Source organism: Seriola aureovittata, chromosome 12, assembly GCF_021018895.1.
Source record: "Seriola aureovittata isolate HTS-2021-v1 ecotype China chromosome 12, ASM2101889v1, whole genome shotgun sequence".
NCBI classification, from domain to species: Eukaryota; Metazoa; Chordata; class Actinopteri; order Carangiformes; family Carangidae; genus Seriola; species Seriola aureovittata.
Genome location: NC_079375.1, coordinates 15,518,009 through 15,537,265, shown reverse-complemented (window position 1 = coordinate 15,537,265; position 19,257 = coordinate 15,518,009). Strand labels below are relative to the sequence as shown.

Genomic DNA, 19,257 nt, shown 5'->3' with positions numbered 1-19,257 from the left:
CACACACAAAGATAAATAGATAGATATATAGATAGAGAGATAGAAAGAATAGGGAGAGCTGGGATGAATTGAGATAGAGGGAGGGGTCAGCTGTATTGACAAATAAGAATTAGTCGACAGATGTTTTTACGATGCAAGATATATTCTCTAAAACACATCACCACATCATCATTAACTTTATACCGGGGGCATCGAAATATCTCAGGAATGGCAAGAAATTGGTGATATCTCATATAGGCTGAAGCCCATTAAGACATCTGAGTTTTTATTTTTTCTCTCTTTTTCATTGGCTCATTACTGTGCGCAGGGAGTCGGTGTGTGGGCTCTGTACTTACGCAACAGGGAGCTTCACTCGGCAGCGGGTTCGCGAGGCAAGGACGAAATTAAAGCAGGCATTTTTGTATTCCATTTTTGTCTAATCCCACTGATTTCTGAAGGGATTACCGGACCAATCATGATTGAGAGACCGCTGGCTCGCCTGACACTGCCTCTGTGGGAGCTGGGAGCTGTGTAGACAGTTGAGTGGAAGCAGAACATTAGGGTTTGGAGAAATCTCTGGAGATATCTGCGAAATCTTACTTGGTTTCCCTTTTTGTCATCCGGAGGGGAAAGTTGTTCCGTCTTTTCGCTTATGATGCCAACCGACCTGAGGCTGCGCGTTGCGATTTCAGCACGTTTGGCGCATGTTTTAGTGAGGATGGTAACTTGAATTTATGCAGTGGCACTAGAATTTAAATGGCAACTTTCTCATGGTGGTCAGCGTTGGAATTCTATTTTAAAGGACACCATCTTCACTAAATAGCCTATCCTGTCCAGGTACACTATTCATTGTGTATATTAATCTATTTGTATAACTTAATATTATTCTAAGTGTAATGTGCTGTGAGGCTTAGGCTACCTTGTTCATAATGTTGATTATATTTGTTAAATGGTTTTTAGCAGGATGCTGTGTAGCCTATATCTACAGTAGGCTATATGGCTCAGAATTTTAAAATATCTCAATTTCTTAAGGTTGAATAGTTAATCATTCATTTTTTTTCTGTGCATGTTTGTTGAATATGTGACTGATTTATAGAGAAAGTTTTGTTTAATTGGATATTGTTGATTTTTCTTGACAAAAAAAACATATAATATTGTTTATTGGAGTAGGGGCTCAGTTGCAGGCAGCAGTTGCTTATTCTCATTCTAAAGGATTATCCTGTGCACTGCGAAGTAATCAGTGGATAAGGCAACGTGACTGAATCCACATTACATATCTCTTCACTTGGCAGATCAGATAGAAAGTAGCCGGTAACAGAGATGTACAACAGATGAAAGAGACATGGTTTTATCTACATGTATATAAAGAAAACTTGTGTTTTTTTATCTGTAGGATCTGTCTGGATTTCTTTGTGCATGTCCAGCCAATGGAGGAAGAGAAGGTGGTTGATAATGTCCAAGCAAAATCCACTTCCCCCGTACCCACTGGGCTTCCCATTAATTGGGGGCTCATCACTGGCCCTGTCCCTCAGCCTGTTTTCCCTGCACCTTCATTGAGCACCCAACTTCCTCCTCCTCAGAGTTCAGCTGTGCACGCACTGCAGACCAAGGTGAAAACACTAACACAGAGAAGGACAAGAGGGAGAGACCGAGAGAAGGAAAGAGAAAGGTTGGACGCAGACATCCTGGTGAGCAGTCCCACAGGTCAGCTTTCATCTGAGGTCTTTTTGAGACAGAGACCCAGAGGAAAGGGTCCAGTATCTCTGCCTGCTCTCTCCTGGCGATCAGGCGCTGCAAAGAACTTGAGCAGTAGTGATGAAGAGGAGGAAGTAGAGGTTCAAGTCAGGTTGGAGATCCACAGCCCTCCAGCTGAGGCACAAAGGGAACAGGTGTTTCAGGTGGAAGAGGAAACTGAAGAAGAGAGGCCAGAAAGAATTGAAGGGCAGGTCAGTTTTCTGACAGGCCAGTCTTGTGGGCTCAGGGAAGGGACCAGTCTAGAGAGTCTTTTGTCTGACAACTCAAGCAGTAGTAAGGATGACCCATCCCCTCTTCCTCCACTACCTGTGCTCTCCTGTTCTCCCACCCACTCTGTTCCCACAACATCCTCTTCTTCCTCCACATCTACCACGTCAACCAGACACTGGGCACCACCCAAGGGATTTTGGAGAGTGGCGCGCCCAGAAACACTGCTTCTAAATGGTGTTGGCCCTCACAACATACCCTCCACATTACCTTTGAAGGACTATACTCAGACAGAAGCACTGGCGGAGCCTCAGAAGAAACCAGCTGAAACGGGCACCAGGAGCAATGTAGGAGGAGTGGGGGATGACAGCGATGCATCGTCCGGATTCAAGCACTCTGACAGTGTGGAGCGCTACCTGGACAGGTGTGAGGAGAAAGAGACAGATGCTGATGACCCTGCCAAAGGACTGTGCAGTTCAGACAGCTGGGAGAGCGTGTCTTCACAAAGTGGGGCGCCCTCAGCTGATGAGAAGCTGAAGGTGAAGCAGAGGGCTTATGCAAAGTTAAGGGAAAGACAAAACTGCAGGGAGGAGAGAGAGCAGAGCGGAGGAGAAAGTGCCTGCTGTTATGGAGACACAACATGCAAAATGGATAGTAATGGTAAGTTTCTCAAGGGAAAGAGGATAAATTTGATAATTAATGTAATTTCAAAAAGACAAAAATTTGTCTTAAAGGTTTGAGAGATCAGCTTAGAACCAAGTAACTGGCTTGACCCTAATCTTGATTCACCTCGAATTGGTTTTATTACCTCCGCCAAAGAGGTTACGTTTTCACCTGTGTCTGCTTGTTTGTTTGTCAGCAGGATTATGCGAAAAAGTGCTGAACCGATTTGCACTGAACTTGGTGAAGGTATGCGGCATAGGCCACAGAAAAGCCCATTAAATTTTGGGAATTCTTGATTGTTTACTTTGAATTTGACATTTTTCTCTGAAGTCTGGCGTGTGTTTTCTTTTGACAGAGGTTGTTTGACAGAGGTCTGAGCTCTCTGAGTGCTCCTCCAGTTTTTACTTTGTTGATGAATGGACTGTAATATATAGTCATCTGATAAAGTGTTGTAAAGCCTCTGATCATGAAATGAAAATCCTAACTTGGCTGGACTCTACTCTCTTATATCTATGGTTTTAGTTGTGTGTCAGAAAAACTAACCAAAAATAACAAACAAGTAGAAGCCCCTTGAATATGCTGATTAGACAACAGTTCACCATGCAAGTTGAATGAAAACTTTGTTAATAATTGACTCAGTCATATAGTTGTTTGATTTTTCTTTGCAACTTGTGCAACTGCCGTATTTTGAACATTTTAAAAGCTCATGTGGTGTGTTGGCGTTTTGGGTAGAGACAAAAGTCAGAGTAGTGCTTTGGCAGTTGCATACTTTCCCCAACAACTTTGTAAAGCTTTTAAAAGAAAAAGTGAACGTTTTGTCCACATTGTCTGGTTGGAATGCTCTCCAGCTGTTGCAGCCATTCAGAGTACTGTGTGCAGGCCTTTGTCTACCATGATGGTGTATAGAAATGCAGTATGTAACCTGGCTGATTCCCAGTGTTGAGCAGATGTCAGATGTGCAGATGTGCATGGGGGTGCTGCTATTATTAGCAGTCAGAGCAGTGGGGGAAGTGTCCCTGCTTTTGTATCTCTGTGTGCTAATAGACGTCTTTGTGTGCATCTAGGGTGACAGATTATGTATTTTCCCATGATTTGTATGTTATATTGTATACGTCTGCTGACTCAGTCAGTGTGTGTGTGTGTATCAATACTACACAGAAGGTCAGTACAACACATAATGGCAAATCCATGATGATCGGGTGATGTGTCTGTGGGAAAGCTCCTGGGAAATCTGCTGTTATCTGTCTCTCAGCGGTTGCATAACCTATGTTTTTTTTTTGATTGACATTAAGAATCACTCAGGCATAACCTATGAGACTGTCACTGACACTAATGGTATGAAGGTTTATGAAAATCCTTATGATCATACAAAGAGCCAGTTATTTTAATCCCCACATGTCCCTCTAGGTCACATTATGGCTGATGGCTCTTTTGGCAGGAGTCTCTGCACCAGGCAAACATTAAGACACTGAAAGAGAACTGGACTGAACACTAAATAAGAATCAAACACATAATGACTTCAGGTTAGAAAAAGGAAATCTAAGACTGGAGCAACTCCATGTTGGACATAAAGCCTTGCAGCACTCTCTAAAGCTTTTACGTCTGAACACTGTTGAATTGTAAAATTTAGCATCCATGCTGTCACAATTGCACCATCTGACATTTTAATTCCAATCCACTGCATCAGCACATCTGCTAAGATTTGTTCTTTTCCTCTCTGTTTTGTGCCAGTCGCAGGTGCCCATGGGGTTTTGGACAGCTCAGACTCAGTCATTCTTGCTCAGGAACTTGAACCCTATTTGAGGTGAGCAGTGCTATGCTTCTTCATGCGCTTGGCACGGGTGGTGACATTCAACTCCTATACACTATTTATATCCTCACCTCATAAATTCCACTCTTACAGCTCCACTTGTGGGAATTTAGAGTCTATTTTTTTTTCCTGGATCGAAGCAGCTAGAGTGCAAAACAAGCTGCCTCATGCACAATCAAAACAAACACAGTGACAGCAGGGTTTAATCATTTTCAAGACAAAAACTACACATCACACTTTAAGGCGTCATATTTTAAGTCAGTGAAACAAAATAAAGAAATAGATAAATAAATGTGTTGTGCAATCCAGCAACAAAAAAAAATTACATTTTTCAGCATAGAATTTGGCTAATTTCTTATATTATTCAGCTGATCCACATCTTTTCAGTTTATCTTCAGTAATGGTGTGGATACTTTAAAGGGCATTATTATTACAGAGTGCATTATGATCATCATCGTTATAATCTGCAGAATGAAACCGCTGCGTAAAATACCAAAACAGGCTACTAATTATATCATGTTTGTCAGCGTTGGGATAAAACATTGACATGACAAACTGTAATCTATTGAAACACCACTATGTTCTCCTCTTAACACACAGGAGAGAATGAATCACACTCAGTCCATTACAAGGATAATCCACATGGCTGGTGTATCATGCTATCTTTATCACTGGGCCAGGGGATAAAGACAAGTACAGACGATGAAGCACAATGCAGAGCAGCTAAGCTGCTGGGCATAAGGATAGATGGATGGATGACGTTTCTCTCTGCTGCTCACCGCCAGTGCCACGCCCCAGTCTATCTATCTGATATTACATAAGACAGCTTAAGAAGATGCAGCTTGACTCACTCTATGTTAAATCAATCTCCGGGGAATATGATGTTGCTGGATATACTACAACACACAATAAGCTTTGCACATTTGAAGACTTCCTCAAATATTCAGTTTCATTCAGACAGCTGGCGATGTAACCTAGTCTCTCATGCGTTCAGCTCTATCTATTCCCCTGCTGCTTTCATCACCTAAATGATTCATTTCTCTACTGAAACATCTCTCTCTCTCTTTCTCTTCATCATCAGGTCACTTCTTGTAATCAGTGATGAGCTTCCTCTGAGCCCAAGACATGAGCAAGCCAAACGTCTCCTGGAGCGAGCACGACTCAAGGCTCGCTCCAGTCACATTAAAGGCGATCGCCCCTGCAGACGCTCCCATTCTGATCAGAGAGCCACTGTGTAAGTTGGCTGCAAATGCCTGCGAGGGCGATGACTCCTTTGGCATTTTTGCAAGTTAGACGAGACTGCTTTGTTCATCCTTCTCATGCACTTGGCCTGTTTTGGCAAAGCGAAGGTTGCATAACTGAAAATAGGTTAAAGCTTTGGAACCAGACAGTGCTTTGTAATTGTCGTGAAGATGTTAGCTTTCATTCTGTTTGTGTAATAGTGTATACGTCATGCAGTTTTGTTCCTGAAATCCCCTTTTATCAGCAGGAAGCATTTACTTTGCAATGGCTCCTATATTTGTGACTAGACAACAAATGTGGTCTGTGGTGGCTGAGACATACATGTCACCACTATGTACAGTTTATCTTATTGCAGTTTAGCGTATCATATGTTTATCTTATCACCTATTATTTTGAAAATGGGTACTGAAGGGAGTCTTCAATCAACCCAATCTGTTTCTGATAGAGGACTGAGTTTAAATTTTAATCTGATGTTCACTGCTTTTATTTTGCCCCATTTCCATAAGCTATTAGTCTACGAGTTGAGTTAAACTCTCTTACAGACAAAACATTTGTTGCTTTAAAATGTTTTTAATACACACCTCTCTGTTATTTCTTGCAGGAAGAAGCAGCAAATTGAATCTCCCAGACAAACGCCAGAGCAGAAAGCCACTCAAACCAAAGAAGATCTTACAGCTCAAACTGTATCTGGTCCCCTCCTCGTCCCAACTCCAAGAGACACTTCCCCTTGTGACCAAGGTGGACGATCGAGACGGTACGGTTGTTCACCCACACGGGTGCGCTTTGAGGACGAATCAGAGAAAGAAGCAGAGTCTCGGTACTTGGATAGGGTCAGGCAGCGTGGCAGGCCCGGGGTCCCTAAGTCCAAAAGTAATAGTAACAGTAACAGTAATACAGATTCTAGCAGCAGTGGTTCAGAGAGGAGCAGAAGCCACAGAAGTGTCTCTACGCCTCCCTCACAGAAGCAAGAAGCTGTCAGTGGTGAAACCACCACAGTGATTAAAGAGATAATAGTGCTGGTGAAGAAATGTGAGGCATGTGGCTCTGTAGTCAGGGAACCTCAGCTGGTCTTATCACAGTCAGATGCACAGAACACTGAACCACAGCAGCCTGGCAACCCAGAGGACCCACGGGGAAAACTGGTTCCCCGCTGGGTGCCTCCAAACAAGCCGGAGGTGAGTACTCGTCCTAAAGCTCCTCTAACTGTCACCTTTGCTGGAGCTTATGTGCTGGGGGAAAATAAAGAGAGTAGCACAGGTTGGAAGTCATCAGGGTTTGGAAAACTAAGGAGAAGGAGCAGGAAAGGAGAAAGTCGGCTTGAGTCTGGTCATGGCCCTTATGGTCCATCATGGGCTCAGCGGCGTAACTCAAATCCAAGGAACAGGGTCAACTTGAGCAGAGCTGTTTCATTTGCACCCGGCAGCCCCATTGATCTCGAACCATGTTTGCTGGAGGCATCTGGTGGACTCAGGGAATCACCAACCCCATCGCTTCCAATAAAGTCAGCCCTAAAGTCAAGCTCAAGGAATCGCTCTGCTGCCGGTCAGTCCACAGTTCAGTTCCAGATGACCTCGAATCAGGGAGGAGAGGGCGGGTCTCAGCATTTAGCCCTCCTGGACTCTCCAGAAGCAAGAAGGGAGTCCCCAGTGTCTTTAACCCAAGGGACATCCTCAACAATCAGCCCAGTGCCCTGTATCAGGCCCTCCACTTTGAGGTACTCCCCGGCCCGACTCACCCCAGACCTGCCGGCTGCTGAGCTCTGGGATGCCACACCAGATGGAACAGGTGAGTGGTCACTGTGGATGAGCAAAGCTATGAATAGACTATAGTTCCTGCAGCACAGAGTGTAGAGAGATGAGGATATGTAACGCGTATTGTTCGATGGATGGAATCATGGATTGATACTGTAAATTATTATGAGGGGATTTAATATTCTGGAGAAGCAGTGGTGGAAAAAGTAGATCCTTAGATCCTTTGCTTTTTATGGCAATACCACAGTGTTCCAAGTCAGTCCTGCATTTAGATTTTTACCTATAATTAAAAGTACTGAAATATCATTAGTAAAATGTATCACCAGTAAAAGTACTGTAGTAGCAGTAAATGGTAGAATTAAAAAATACTGTATTTCCCAATGAAACGTAGCAAAGTGCAAGTATAAAGTACCATTTTAGGTTACTTTTCATGCACCTCAAAATTGTACATAAATACAACATAATATTTGGGTTGATTACATTGTGGAACAGTGGATGTAGAACTTTATGCAAAAACCAGAACATTATAGCTTAAATCTGTTCTGTGGAATTTGCATCATCATATTTAAAACCTTGCAGAAAACAACAGAATGATTCTTTGACATCAACTCAGTCCATCCTTTTCTACCAGCAGGATTAAGTGCAGACCCCGGTTCTGGTCCTGAGTGTCGTCCAGCTCTGCGAGGCCTGGCTATGTCTCGGGCCGAGGACCTCAGAGCTGAGCTGCTGAGAGCAGAACATCTGAAAGCTGAGGCCATATGGGAGGAAAACTCTGACGGGTCCAGGTAAGCCAAGATAACAACGCTCTTGTCATAGCTTAGACAATAAATCCCTTTGCCCCCACCAATGCTGTTCCCATAATGACTTGAGCGTGCCAGGGGTAGCAGTTAGGAGATTAAAACCCTGACCCACAGTCCCCAGGATATTACAGTTCCAAATATTCTGTGAATATCAAGACAATCCTGCCCTCTTCTGGAAATTAAAAGCATTAGCAGTGTGATAAAACCATTACCAATCATTATAACAGTTGTTTAAAAATCTCCATCCTACACATCCTGTGCTGTGTTGGTTTACTTTGTTATGTAATTGTGTCTTTACTACTGATATCTGAGTCTACATTACCGTCAACTAAAAAATACTTTTAACCTTTATTTTACAGAAAGCTGGATGGACGGCCAAAGCTCTTCCTGCGTCGCTTCTTTTCCTCCATAGGTCTGAATAGTGTCGGTAGACTTGTTAAAGGAGGCCGCTCCAGCAGCATGGAACAGCTCAGTATCCCCACTCCCCCCCGGGCCAGCTCTGCTTCCCCAAGTCCCACACGCAGGCCACAGCCTACCATCCGCATACAGAGGACACCCTCACTGCAGACCCTGAACACAGTGAGCAAGAGTACATTTTTCATGCCATGTTATTTCTTCCTCTGGACCACTGTGCTGCACTGTGATTGTCTTTGTATTCTCTTCATTTTTGTTTTATTTCACCACATCCAATAGATGTGATTTTTATTTATTTATTTTTTACCTAAAGAACTTAAGCCATAGGGAAAACACATCTTATTTACATATCTTTAAAGTTCCCGTTCTGCTTTGAAGTGCCTTTCACTACTCATTTGCCACAGTGGACCAACCAGGGCTTTGAAGTATTCCTGCCTCACACTGGCAGCACAAATAATGCATTCGGGCTTCCATCCACTTTCTGTGGTCGTCATCCTTGTTGTCCTCTTGGCAGCGGCAAGAGAATACTAAACAAATGTAAACAACTTTCTGCTCCAGCCAATCACAGCCTCTATTAGCATAATGTATGTTTGTGGTGCCAAACTCTGTCCCCGTTAGTTTTAAAGGGATGTTAAAGCCAAAAAGTTAAAAGTTCCAGAAGCTTATCTGGTGCATTTTGCCAATACGAAATACACAATTTGTTACAGTTCCTTTTATTCGCCACTAGGTGCTGCCACTGGCCCAACTGCGCAAAGCGTCCTCAGTGCAGAGTTTAGAGAGACGAACAGAGCGTTCAACAATACTGGGAGAGGTGCACATACCATACGGCCTGGCACCCAGGTAGGTGTCAAACAAAAATAAAGTAGAGAGATGGATAGAGAGGAAGAAAAAAGAAAGTGGTATTAAACAACATTCTACATTGTTCTGGTTCTTAAGAAATGACAAGAGCTGAATTTCTCTTTTCTACAGCCCTGACAGCCCTCAGCTTGAGCTCCACAGGGCCCTGAGTGATGACGACGTTCTTGCCTCCAGAATAGTGCGCCCAGTGGGCCGGGTCACCCAGGCTTTCCCTGATGGGACCCTCCTCCTGGAGCTCATCAGACCCCCGAATGGTCCTTTCGGTTTTGTCATTTCGAGAGGCAAAGGTCGACCAGACACAGGTAACTTAATGAAATCAATATTTCCTACAATCTGAAGTTTAGGTTGGCAATTATTTGTTAAATTTGGGGGTAACTTTATTGTCTTAGGCCACAGTTAGGCTATTCTCCAATAACATGTTATGTAAACTGAAAATAGAATAGAAATGTTGATTCTATAATAATAACATTTATCATTGTTATGATGTAAATGTGCTTTGGTTTCACTGTTAAAAGTAAGCTATAGGTCAAATTGGTAATCAAAGATAATCAGATACATCATCAAACAAGCCAAAACACTGGGTCAATTTAGCAGAAATTCACTTACAGTTTATGTTTGCTTCTCATCCTGGTAGAGCTGTTTTATTAATTGGACTGATTGCAGTTTCGTGTATATCGGTTGTATATGGTTCACTAAACACAAAGGCATCCACTATCTCCCCTCTCTGCTTCCACCTGTTTTCCTACCTACTCACACTTCTTGTTTTCATTCATGTCCCTTCTTTCTTTTCCCCTTGCATCGTCTTCCTCTTCCAGGTGTATACGTGGAGAAAGTGGGTGATGGTAGTGGTGAAGGGCCCTTTGTAGGTCTCCTGGGCATCGGCGATGAAATTCTGCAGGTGAATGGAGAGCCAGTGGCTGGACTCAGTCTGGACCAGGTGACGCGGCTCATGACCCGGGAAAGCACCACTTCTCTTCGGATCATGCCGGCGCGACGGAACCAGCGCTGACTGGAAAAACAGACGTGGCACGGAGCCATTTTTCTCCTGGGGCCGTGGTTTATAATTCAACACTGCAAATACTGCTGATGGACTGTAACCTATAGGTAGATGTAAGATAGTCAGTGCAGTCTCACATAGCAGAATGGCTACATGGGATAACAGGATTAGAAGTTCACTTTCTATTAGTGCAAACCCATGTTCAACAATAATATGACGCTGCAAGAGATTTGGACTACCATGTCAAATCAATAAAATAAGCAAATAAATCTGAAACCAAACAAAGCCAGTAGCAGAGAGGACTAAGTTAGTTATTAACTGATTTCAGGGAATATATTGTGATCTAATAATACTGATTCAAACCCAGCACAACTTGTCTCTGTGTACAAAGTTTGGTTTATATGGTCAGATAGGGATAAACCTAAACTTCCACTTTTATTTTCTTGTGATTTATTTTGCTCCTTACAGCACACAGAATATGACACTCCAAATGCTTAGTGAGCGAAACTATATTTTGTCACGTTCCAGATGTCGTACAATTCTGTTTCCATTAATCTTGTTGATTATTTCATATGATTGACATGTGTAAGGATGTTTCACAGATGTTATTTTGGCCTATGAGGCCCTCAAACTAAAGAGGCTATCTCATACATTGGTATACATGGGTGCCCTCCACTGTAATGAAACTGCCTCAAAAAATGATGTCTAAACAAACTAGCTAAGGATTATCTCTTCCCCCCCCCCGTAGATCATATTTCTCTGATGCACTGCATGGTCACTTCATTTTACTTGTGCTGTATCATCTAGTGCTTCATGGCATTGATACTGGTTTGCTTCTAAATAAAAATGTTTTATTTTGCCAAACGTTTTATTCTTGAATGCATTCATTTATCATGCACATACTATGTCTGTCACAAAAATCACACAAATACAAAAATCATTAGATGCATGCAACATAACATATTTGAAATGTTTTAAACTTGGGGTATGATTCCCAGTCATGTGAATTTATAAAGTCACTTCCTTGAATTGACAGTACATCTCACAAAAATTAAACCTCGCTTGTGCAAATTTTAAATCATACATTTTAAGAGCTTCCCTCGCGGTGTCTTTGGAAGATGCTTAGAAAAAGGTATGAAGGTCAGGCGATGCTGTAGTAAAGCGCAGGATGTAGGATGATGGTCGTGACTGCTGTTTAAAGGTCGTGACTGATTGTAGTTTTTTTGAAACATCAGCTTTCAAAACGTGTAAAACATGTAACGTGTCAGATATGTCCCACACTAACTAACTAACTATCTATCTATCTATCTATCTATCTATCTATCTATCTATCTATCTATCTATCTATCTATCTATCTATCTATCTGTCTATAACGCAGCATGTGCTCTATTATTTGCCATGTCACGGGTTTATTTGACTGAAGTTGGGCAGTTTGTTAAAATGCCTGAATTTTTCTTTTTCTTTCTTTTTTTTTTTTTTTTTTTTTGATTAGTCTGTTTAAATGTATAAATTTGTTTGACTACAAGGAAAAAAAAAACATGTGGGAAATCCGTTGTTAGGATGTACCTGCTACCATTGAGGCTGTCCTGGATGTGCTCTGATAGCGCGTCACCGTTGATGTTTCTGCTGTTTTATCTGATGGACCAGAAGCCGATGCGCTTTTATCTCCTCCAGCCATGACACCCCATGGACCCCGGGGAACCGCCGACCAAAGCGCCATCCCCGATACAAACAATGACAAGCAAAAGCAACATTTATTTATTCATTTATGTATTTATTTATTTATTTCTCTATCTAAGAAGAATTGTGTCACATCCAATTAAGGCAACGTTCTCATAATTAGACCCCGTCCTTTTAGTAATCTATTGTATCAGTGGCACATCTAGCCTCAAGGCGCAGAAATAGATATGGATTAATGGATATACTGCTTTTTAAGGATAAAATAATAAATAAATAAATCATTTTTAAAAAAGGTAGGCGACCCTCTGCTATCATCAGTTATCTTATTTTAAATGGGCTTAGCGAAAACCCCTTTGTTGGAAATAGAAATAGGTCAAAAGCTTAACTTGAGCTTTTGTTTCTTTCATCAAAAAAAAAAAAAAAAAAAAATTAAAACACCTCAACTATAGCTCAGGCTACAGTATACTACCTCGCGTTGTTACAGGCCGTTGCGCTGTGCCTGTTTGCTTTTTTTTTAATGCTTTGCCCTCCACAAGCCTGTATAGCCCACGACAGCCAAATAATAATGAATCATTTCATAAATAATGGGTTTAGGGGCTTATCGGGAATGAAGAGGCCGCTGCCGTGCGCTTATCTCCCTCGGCCACATTGCGGCCTGTGTTCCGCTCCCCACACTGAGGGAGCGCACTGGATGCGGCGAGAAATAACTCAGCTACACACACACACACACACACACACACACACACACACACACACACACACACACACACACACACACACACACACACACACACACACACACACAGCTCCACAACTGGCAGGGAAAAAAAAAAAAGAAAAACCTCAGACATGGATGACCCACTCACAAAATGGCTCCACTTACACAGTAACATCAACAACACGGCTGGAGCGGTAAGTGCAAAAAATACATCTCTTTATTTAAAGCGCCACGTCCGTTGTTCCAAAGGACTGTAATTGGATCGCTATCGTCTAAATTTTATTGGTGTTATGTGCGAAATATTTAGCCTATATTTTCTGCTATTGTCCGATCGGGTGGTTGAGACTGTACGGGATGTAATAACGGATGCGAGGCCTATTGGAGAATTCCCAGAAATAAAAGTGCGCTTTTTAAATTCGCGGTATGTTGTTGTTTTTTTAATAATTTTCTGATCATTTTTTTTAAATCGAATTATTTATCGACTCAAGCACTTACCATTGCTATGTAGTGTATTCAATAGCCTATGACAAGCCTTTGATGTTCGGCTTTAACAACAACAGCACTATGGCCTTCACCACGATAAAACAAAAAAATAACACAACCTACTCAGACATCTGTGAAAACGACCAGGTCCAAGTGTTTCTGAGGATTCACGAGGTTATTTGTGGATTTGTTGAAGGCAGGGAAAAAAGGAGGGATTTTATTTCGACGAAGAATGGATATTACCAAGCTGCCTTTGTGGTCCTGGCACAATCTCTCTTACAATTCCACCTTTAAATAAACCCGCAGCCGAAATTAGCTTTTAAAATCTTTCAGTGTAAATTCATACAAAGCACGAACGTGGGTTAACAGACCTTCAGATATTAGCTTAACGGCATAAACTGTGCTGAAGGCCAAGTGTAAGCTAGATAAGAGATTCATTGGAAAAAAACATGCATGCATGCAGAAACCACAAGATAAAACTCTTTGAAAAGGACAAGTTGACGTTTGAAAAATATCCCCAGCTCTAAATCTATCATAAAAATGTCCAACTGAGGCAAATTCATAATTATACAATTAGCTGTCATGTCCTAGCAGGTTTAACTTCAAGAAAAGATCTCAAACCTTCAACAGCTCACAAAAATGATGAATTCTCCATAATTAAACATTTCGTTTAAATTTTCATATCTTTTTAAATTGGGTTGTGATGTATCATAAGTGTTATCTTTTGTGGAAAAATATATGTAGCCTAGTGAATATTGTTTATCTTTTTTTTTTAATATTGAAAAAATGCATTAATTTGCAATAAACAATTTACCAAGCCAGCAATTAAAATCCTATCAATTGTATTTTTTACACTCTGTTTTGTAAATGTAAAATCTGCAATTGATCATATTAATTCAAACGATGATGATGATAATTACAAAAGGTAATAATAGCCTAATATCCTAATAATCATCTTAAATTTGAGAAATAATAATGGAGTGTTAATTCCCTACGTGGTTACGTGGTAGGCTATATTAAGACTGTATAATGTTTGGAGCTGTATATTAATCGAGGGAAATCTTATTCAGGAGTAGTGGACTCGAGCGAGTGGTGACGGTATAAAAATGATGGAAAAACGGCAGCCGGAGTTGTGTCCTGGAAGTCCCGATGCAGAGTCCGGTCCTGGAAAGCGGGAGGACTCCTCCATCATCTCCAGACAGAACGGATGCAAGGAGGACGAGGAGCCGAGGAGAGAGGAGGGGGGGGAGGTGAGGGGAGGGAGCTTTAAGGGGGTTGAAGAGACGGATGACGTTCCTCTGCAGAACTCGAGCAACGGGACCAGCATCAGCATCATCATCAACGGCGTTGCCAAGGAAACTGCCTCTCACAACGCCCTTGACCTGAAAAGGGAAGTGCCGGTGATCGAGCTCTCCAGGAGGGACGCTATAAAAGCGGTGGAGCAGAGGACTGAAAGCCATTTGGTGCCGATCACGGAACTTCGCAGACCTCCACCGCTGCCGCTGCCGCCGCCGCACCGAGACGACGCTCGAATGGTCCAACTGAGCCCAAACGCGTTTCCTGTCCCGGCCCGGGCGATGCTCTACAACCTGGCGCAGCCTCTCGCCGCCATCAACAGGTAAAGGTGGAGACAGAAAAAGAAAAAGAAAAACAGAGAGTTTCATGAATGCACGTTTTTCATTTGATCATTGTGAGTGTTCACCTTAAAAGTTATAAGTTTGATGGCTGTTAGATGTTGCCCTATTATGGCCCTGCAGGAATATACTGCAGTAGTGTGAAGAGATGCTTGTAATGTACCTGAGTTGACATTGAGTTGACAAGCATGTGTGTGCATGTGTGACAGAGAGAATTAGCCTATATATATATATATATATATATATATGTGTGTGTGTGTGTGTGTGTGTGTGTGTGTGTGTTTGTGTGTGTGTGTGTGTGTGTGTGTGTGTGTGTGTGTGTGTGTGTGTGTGTGCTCCTGGTGCAAGGAGTGGATGGTGTTCTGCATATGCAATAAATGAAATGATGCTGGATCTCATGTTTTCTCATACACCTGTGCACCTTTTGTGTGTTTTCTGTTGGTGTAGTCTCGGAGGGGAGTCGGAGCAGTACAGCATGTACCCCAGCAACAGGGTAAAGCGCCGCCCGGCGCCTTATGAGGTTGAACTCGACGAGGGTAGGCGCATTTTAGATCTTTATAAGTATGGTAAGACGCACTTCTGCTGTGTCCTCCTTCTGCCAATATAGTTCCCCAAACGTCCCCTCCTCATCTCCATTGTCATTCATCCACTGACATGGACCTACACTGTACCTAATCTGGGTGTTGCAGAAGATGCCTTGCAAAAAGAACACTTACCCTAAGTGTTTAAACCAAGAGGAATAAATGCATCATAACTCATGGAGTAAATGAATGCTGATAATCTCAATGTCAAATACATCTACCCGCATGCAAAGTAAACTCTTTTCAGGCAGATTGGGGGTTTATTTCATTTGAAACATCCTTTCCACCGCTGCCCACTCACTGCCATATGCAGGGGTGGAGGATGGGGGTGCTGCTGCCTCCATGCCAAGGTTTTACTGCAGAGTGGGCTGAAGGATTAAGATAGACTGGGTGTGTTCCAAGGGCGACAATAGCCTGGAAGACACCATTGTTGGGGGTGGGAGGATGTTACTACCTGCAGTGGGGCATTTTTTATCATTCCTCAGTAAATAAAAAGTAAATGGAATATGAAAGAGGGGGCGAACGGTCTCCCCAACACCCTTTTCCTGGTGTTTGGCATGCTAAACCAACCATTTCTTGTGTATTGCATCTGCATCCCACTTGGCACATGATATTGTATTTATTTTTGCAAGCCTCTCTAGCTTCTGTGCCGTCATCTAAAAATCCATGGTCGTACGGAGGACAATTTTGGAGCTGAGTTCTTTAGGATTACTAAACTTTTTTTTTTGTTTTCCTTACATGCAAATTCCTTCTCAAAACCTATGTGCATCTGTTCTTCCGTTGCTACTTCTTACATTCTTATTTTTGCGCTTGAATTGCTTTACCCTTTTACCGACTGCATTATCTGTTTCAGTTCAGCATTTCATGTTGTTTGTGTTATTTCTTCTATCTATGCCTCCTGTCCTTACTCTCTCGATTTCTGTCTCTTTCCCTCCCTGTTCCTCTGCTAGCTGGCCAGCCAAAGATTGTTCGCCGTATCTTCACTAATAGTCGTGAACGTTGGCGGCAACAGAACGTAAACGGGGCATTTGCGGAGCTTCGCAAACTCATCCCCACTCACCCTCCGGACAAGAAGCTAAGCAAGAATGAGATCCTTCGGCTTGCTATGAAGTACATCAGCTTCCTCTCCAACCTCCTGGAGGACCAGGACGGAGGGAGGAATGTTGGCAGCACAACTGATGGGGAAACAGGGCTGCTGGTTGGGGTTGGGGCCCATGACGGGGGCCCTCAGGGTGGACCACATCAGGACACAGTGGTGGGCCTAGCCAGGGACGACCTTCTGGAGACAATGTCACCAGGCTCCAGCTGTGGAAGCCTGCCTGATGGCGATGCTGAAGGCAGTCCTGAGAGCTTTATGGAGGACCAGGACTCACCTCCAGCTCCAAGGACTCTAACAGCTTCTCGTGGGACCGCACTGCATCTAGCTGCTAGGGATCTGAGGCGCAATGGACGCCCGTTGGATGGCTCCAGTCGCCGATGATGCTGATGCCAACAGACCACGGACACAACACCTGAGACTGAAAGAGAACAATGAGAGAGACTAAGTAAGAGATGGATATGCTCAGGACCTGTTAGCTTTGAGTTGTCAGTGTAAGAAAGGAGAATCAAGCGCCATGTAGTGAGATAGTGGTGTCCAAAATGGATCAGGATTTACATTCCTGTCTCCACACTACACCTGATGAATAGCTTGGTTCAATTGGTGATTGATTGAATTAGATCCAACAAAAGACTTGTAAATTCTGCATGTCTCATGTCTTTGACTGACCTGCGGCTTATAACTTTCTGTGTTTTGAAAGTCCAAAGACTGGATATTCTAAAAAAAAAAAAAAACACACACACACACACACACACACACACACACACACACACAAAAGAACAAGCAAACATAACAAAACAAGACAAAACCAAACAAAAGAATCAACGAGACACTCAGCAGATACTTTTGATGTGTAATATTGAAATTCACTAATGATAATATTGATTACATTATGGTGCAGGCAGAATAGATCTAACATGCTTGCAGAGTGCGGCAGGTAAATGGTTCTAAAGTGTCATTGAATAAACCTGGAGATTTATGGCCAACAAATTGAATGTGTTAGAATAATGACACAAAAATAAGTATGCCTCAGTTGGAGGCCGTAAATGAATGGACTGGACTCTAATTGTACCCATGCAGTTACGTATGTATTGTAAATAGCATTATATTTCCACTGCACAATGTAATGAACAGTGACTCGAGTTCAAGTCATGTGATTTAAGATGTACCGTAGTGTGTTTGTCGATGGGTTTACTAGCAAAATGGTCTTTTAGTAGACAGGAAATGAGGATAAATGAGAGGAAATGAGATAAACTCATAATGTAAAGCAAGCAACTGAACCTAGTACATCAAATGTGGTACCATTTAATTCTTTTACACTTTGGTGATGAGAAAATGACACCAAATATGGCACCAGACAGTTTGACAATTTCACTGCCTGGAATCAATATATCTATTTGAAATTGCTGTGGAGGTACAAGACATGCAGTGTGTTTCTTTAAGTGTACAAAATATGGGTCATATGAAATCATGGGCTGACCCATGGAGTCCTTTTGATATGAATGTCTCTTTCAGTGTATTTTTTTTTTTTTAAACTGTAATGCAGTTGTAGTTTAGTAAGGTACACAAATAAATCCCTTCATTGCCGCATTTCACATATGTGCACACAGCCACATAGAGGCATACATGCCAACACACACACACACATACACCACACAGTGTTAATATCATAACAACACCAGCAGTTTTCTGACAAAGACAGTAAAGTATTGCTCACTGTTGTTGGTTACCCTGCTTTTTCAGCAGGACTTAGTAGCTTCTATTGGTACCTTTGGTAACTATGGTATTTTATGAATTGCAGTAAAGGGACATTGTACGTTTGGTAATGACATATTTGTTGTAAGATAGTTGTATCTATAAATATATCCAATGTTAAATCGATGAATTTTATACAAAACCCCTGAATAAAACACACGGAGGAAATGCCTTGTATTTGATCTCACGCAAGCATGTTGTGGGTCTTATTGATTCAATTCAATTCATTTGAGTTTAGCTCCATTAAATTTAATTCAGATCATTGTGGTGTGGGTCAATTTAATTCAATTCAATTCAATTCAATTCAATTCAATTCAATTCAATTCAATTCAATTCAATTCAATTCTCTTACGAGAAACTGAACATGTACTTCTGTGCAACATTACATCATACATAAAACAAAAATTCTCTCTTTCACACACACACATTTCAAATCTAATTGACTAATCCCTAGTGGCAGATAATGGCATACCATGCAACTGTTTCCCACCCTATCTGTACAGAGTGTATAGTTAAAACCACAACCTCCTCATGAAACTCCCCCAGTAGACGCTGGAATCCTCACTTCCTACCAACAAGTGACAACTTCCCTTGGAGGTTAACGTGGCTCTGTGACCTGCAGGATATCCTGCCATTGTGAAAGTGGTTTTGACAGCCTCCGCTGCACTCGTTTGCAGAATGTTGTGTCTGTACACACTGTGAAACCGCCATACTGATCGAGACTCCCACCGCCCCTGTAGGTTATTCACTTACGCAATCGAAAAGTTATGCTCGCCATCCTGTAATCATTAATATGACTTTTTTTTGTGCCACATTAATGCTACTTTCTCTGA

At 42.2% G+C, this 19,257-nt stretch overlaps 2 protein-coding genes across 5 annotated transcripts; both read left to right on the top strand.

Moving 5' to 3' along the window:
• The first annotated feature begins 63 nt into the window (after positions 1–63).
• Positions 64–11,341, top strand: si:ch211-13f8.1 (uncharacterized). 2 transcript variants are annotated; one of them, XM_056390639.1, is made up of 10 exons: positions 64–816; positions 1,373–2,601; positions 4,336–4,408; positions 5,496–5,648; positions 6,258–7,441; positions 8,042–8,192; positions 8,567–8,786; positions 9,349–9,461; positions 9,591–9,781; positions 10,295–11,341. In XM_056390639.1, the coding sequence occupies exons 2-10, from the start codon at positions 1,407–1,409 to the stop codon at positions 10,486–10,488; spliced, it is 3,474 nt and encodes a 1,157-aa protein (XP_056246614.1). In that variant the 5' UTR covers positions 64–816; positions 1,373–1,406; the 3' UTR covers positions 10,489–11,341. The 2 variants fall into 2 exon arrangements, with proteins under 2 accessions (XP_056246614.1, XP_056246613.1); XM_056390638.1 differs by having other exon boundaries at positions 8,039–8,192.
• Positions 11,342–12,920: 1,579 nt separating this feature from the next.
• tal1 (T-cell acute lymphocytic leukemia 1) lies at positions 12,921–18,611 on the top strand. 3 transcript variants are annotated; one of them, XM_056390647.1, is made up of 4 exons: positions 12,921–13,069; positions 14,435–14,976; positions 15,440–15,558; positions 16,524–18,611. In XM_056390647.1, exons 1-4 carry the CDS (start codon positions 13,007–13,009, stop codon positions 17,051–17,053), a joined length of 1,254 nt encoding a protein of 417 aa, XP_056246622.1. In that variant the 5' UTR covers positions 12,921–13,006; the 3' UTR covers positions 17,054–18,611. The 3 variants fall into 3 exon arrangements, with proteins under 3 accessions (XP_056246622.1, XP_056246623.1, XP_056246625.1); XM_056390648.1 differs by having other exon boundaries at positions 12,924–13,069; positions 15,440–15,528; XM_056390650.1 differs by having other exon boundaries at positions 12,935–13,069; positions 14,429–14,976.
• Positions 18,612–19,257: the final 646 nt, after the last annotated feature.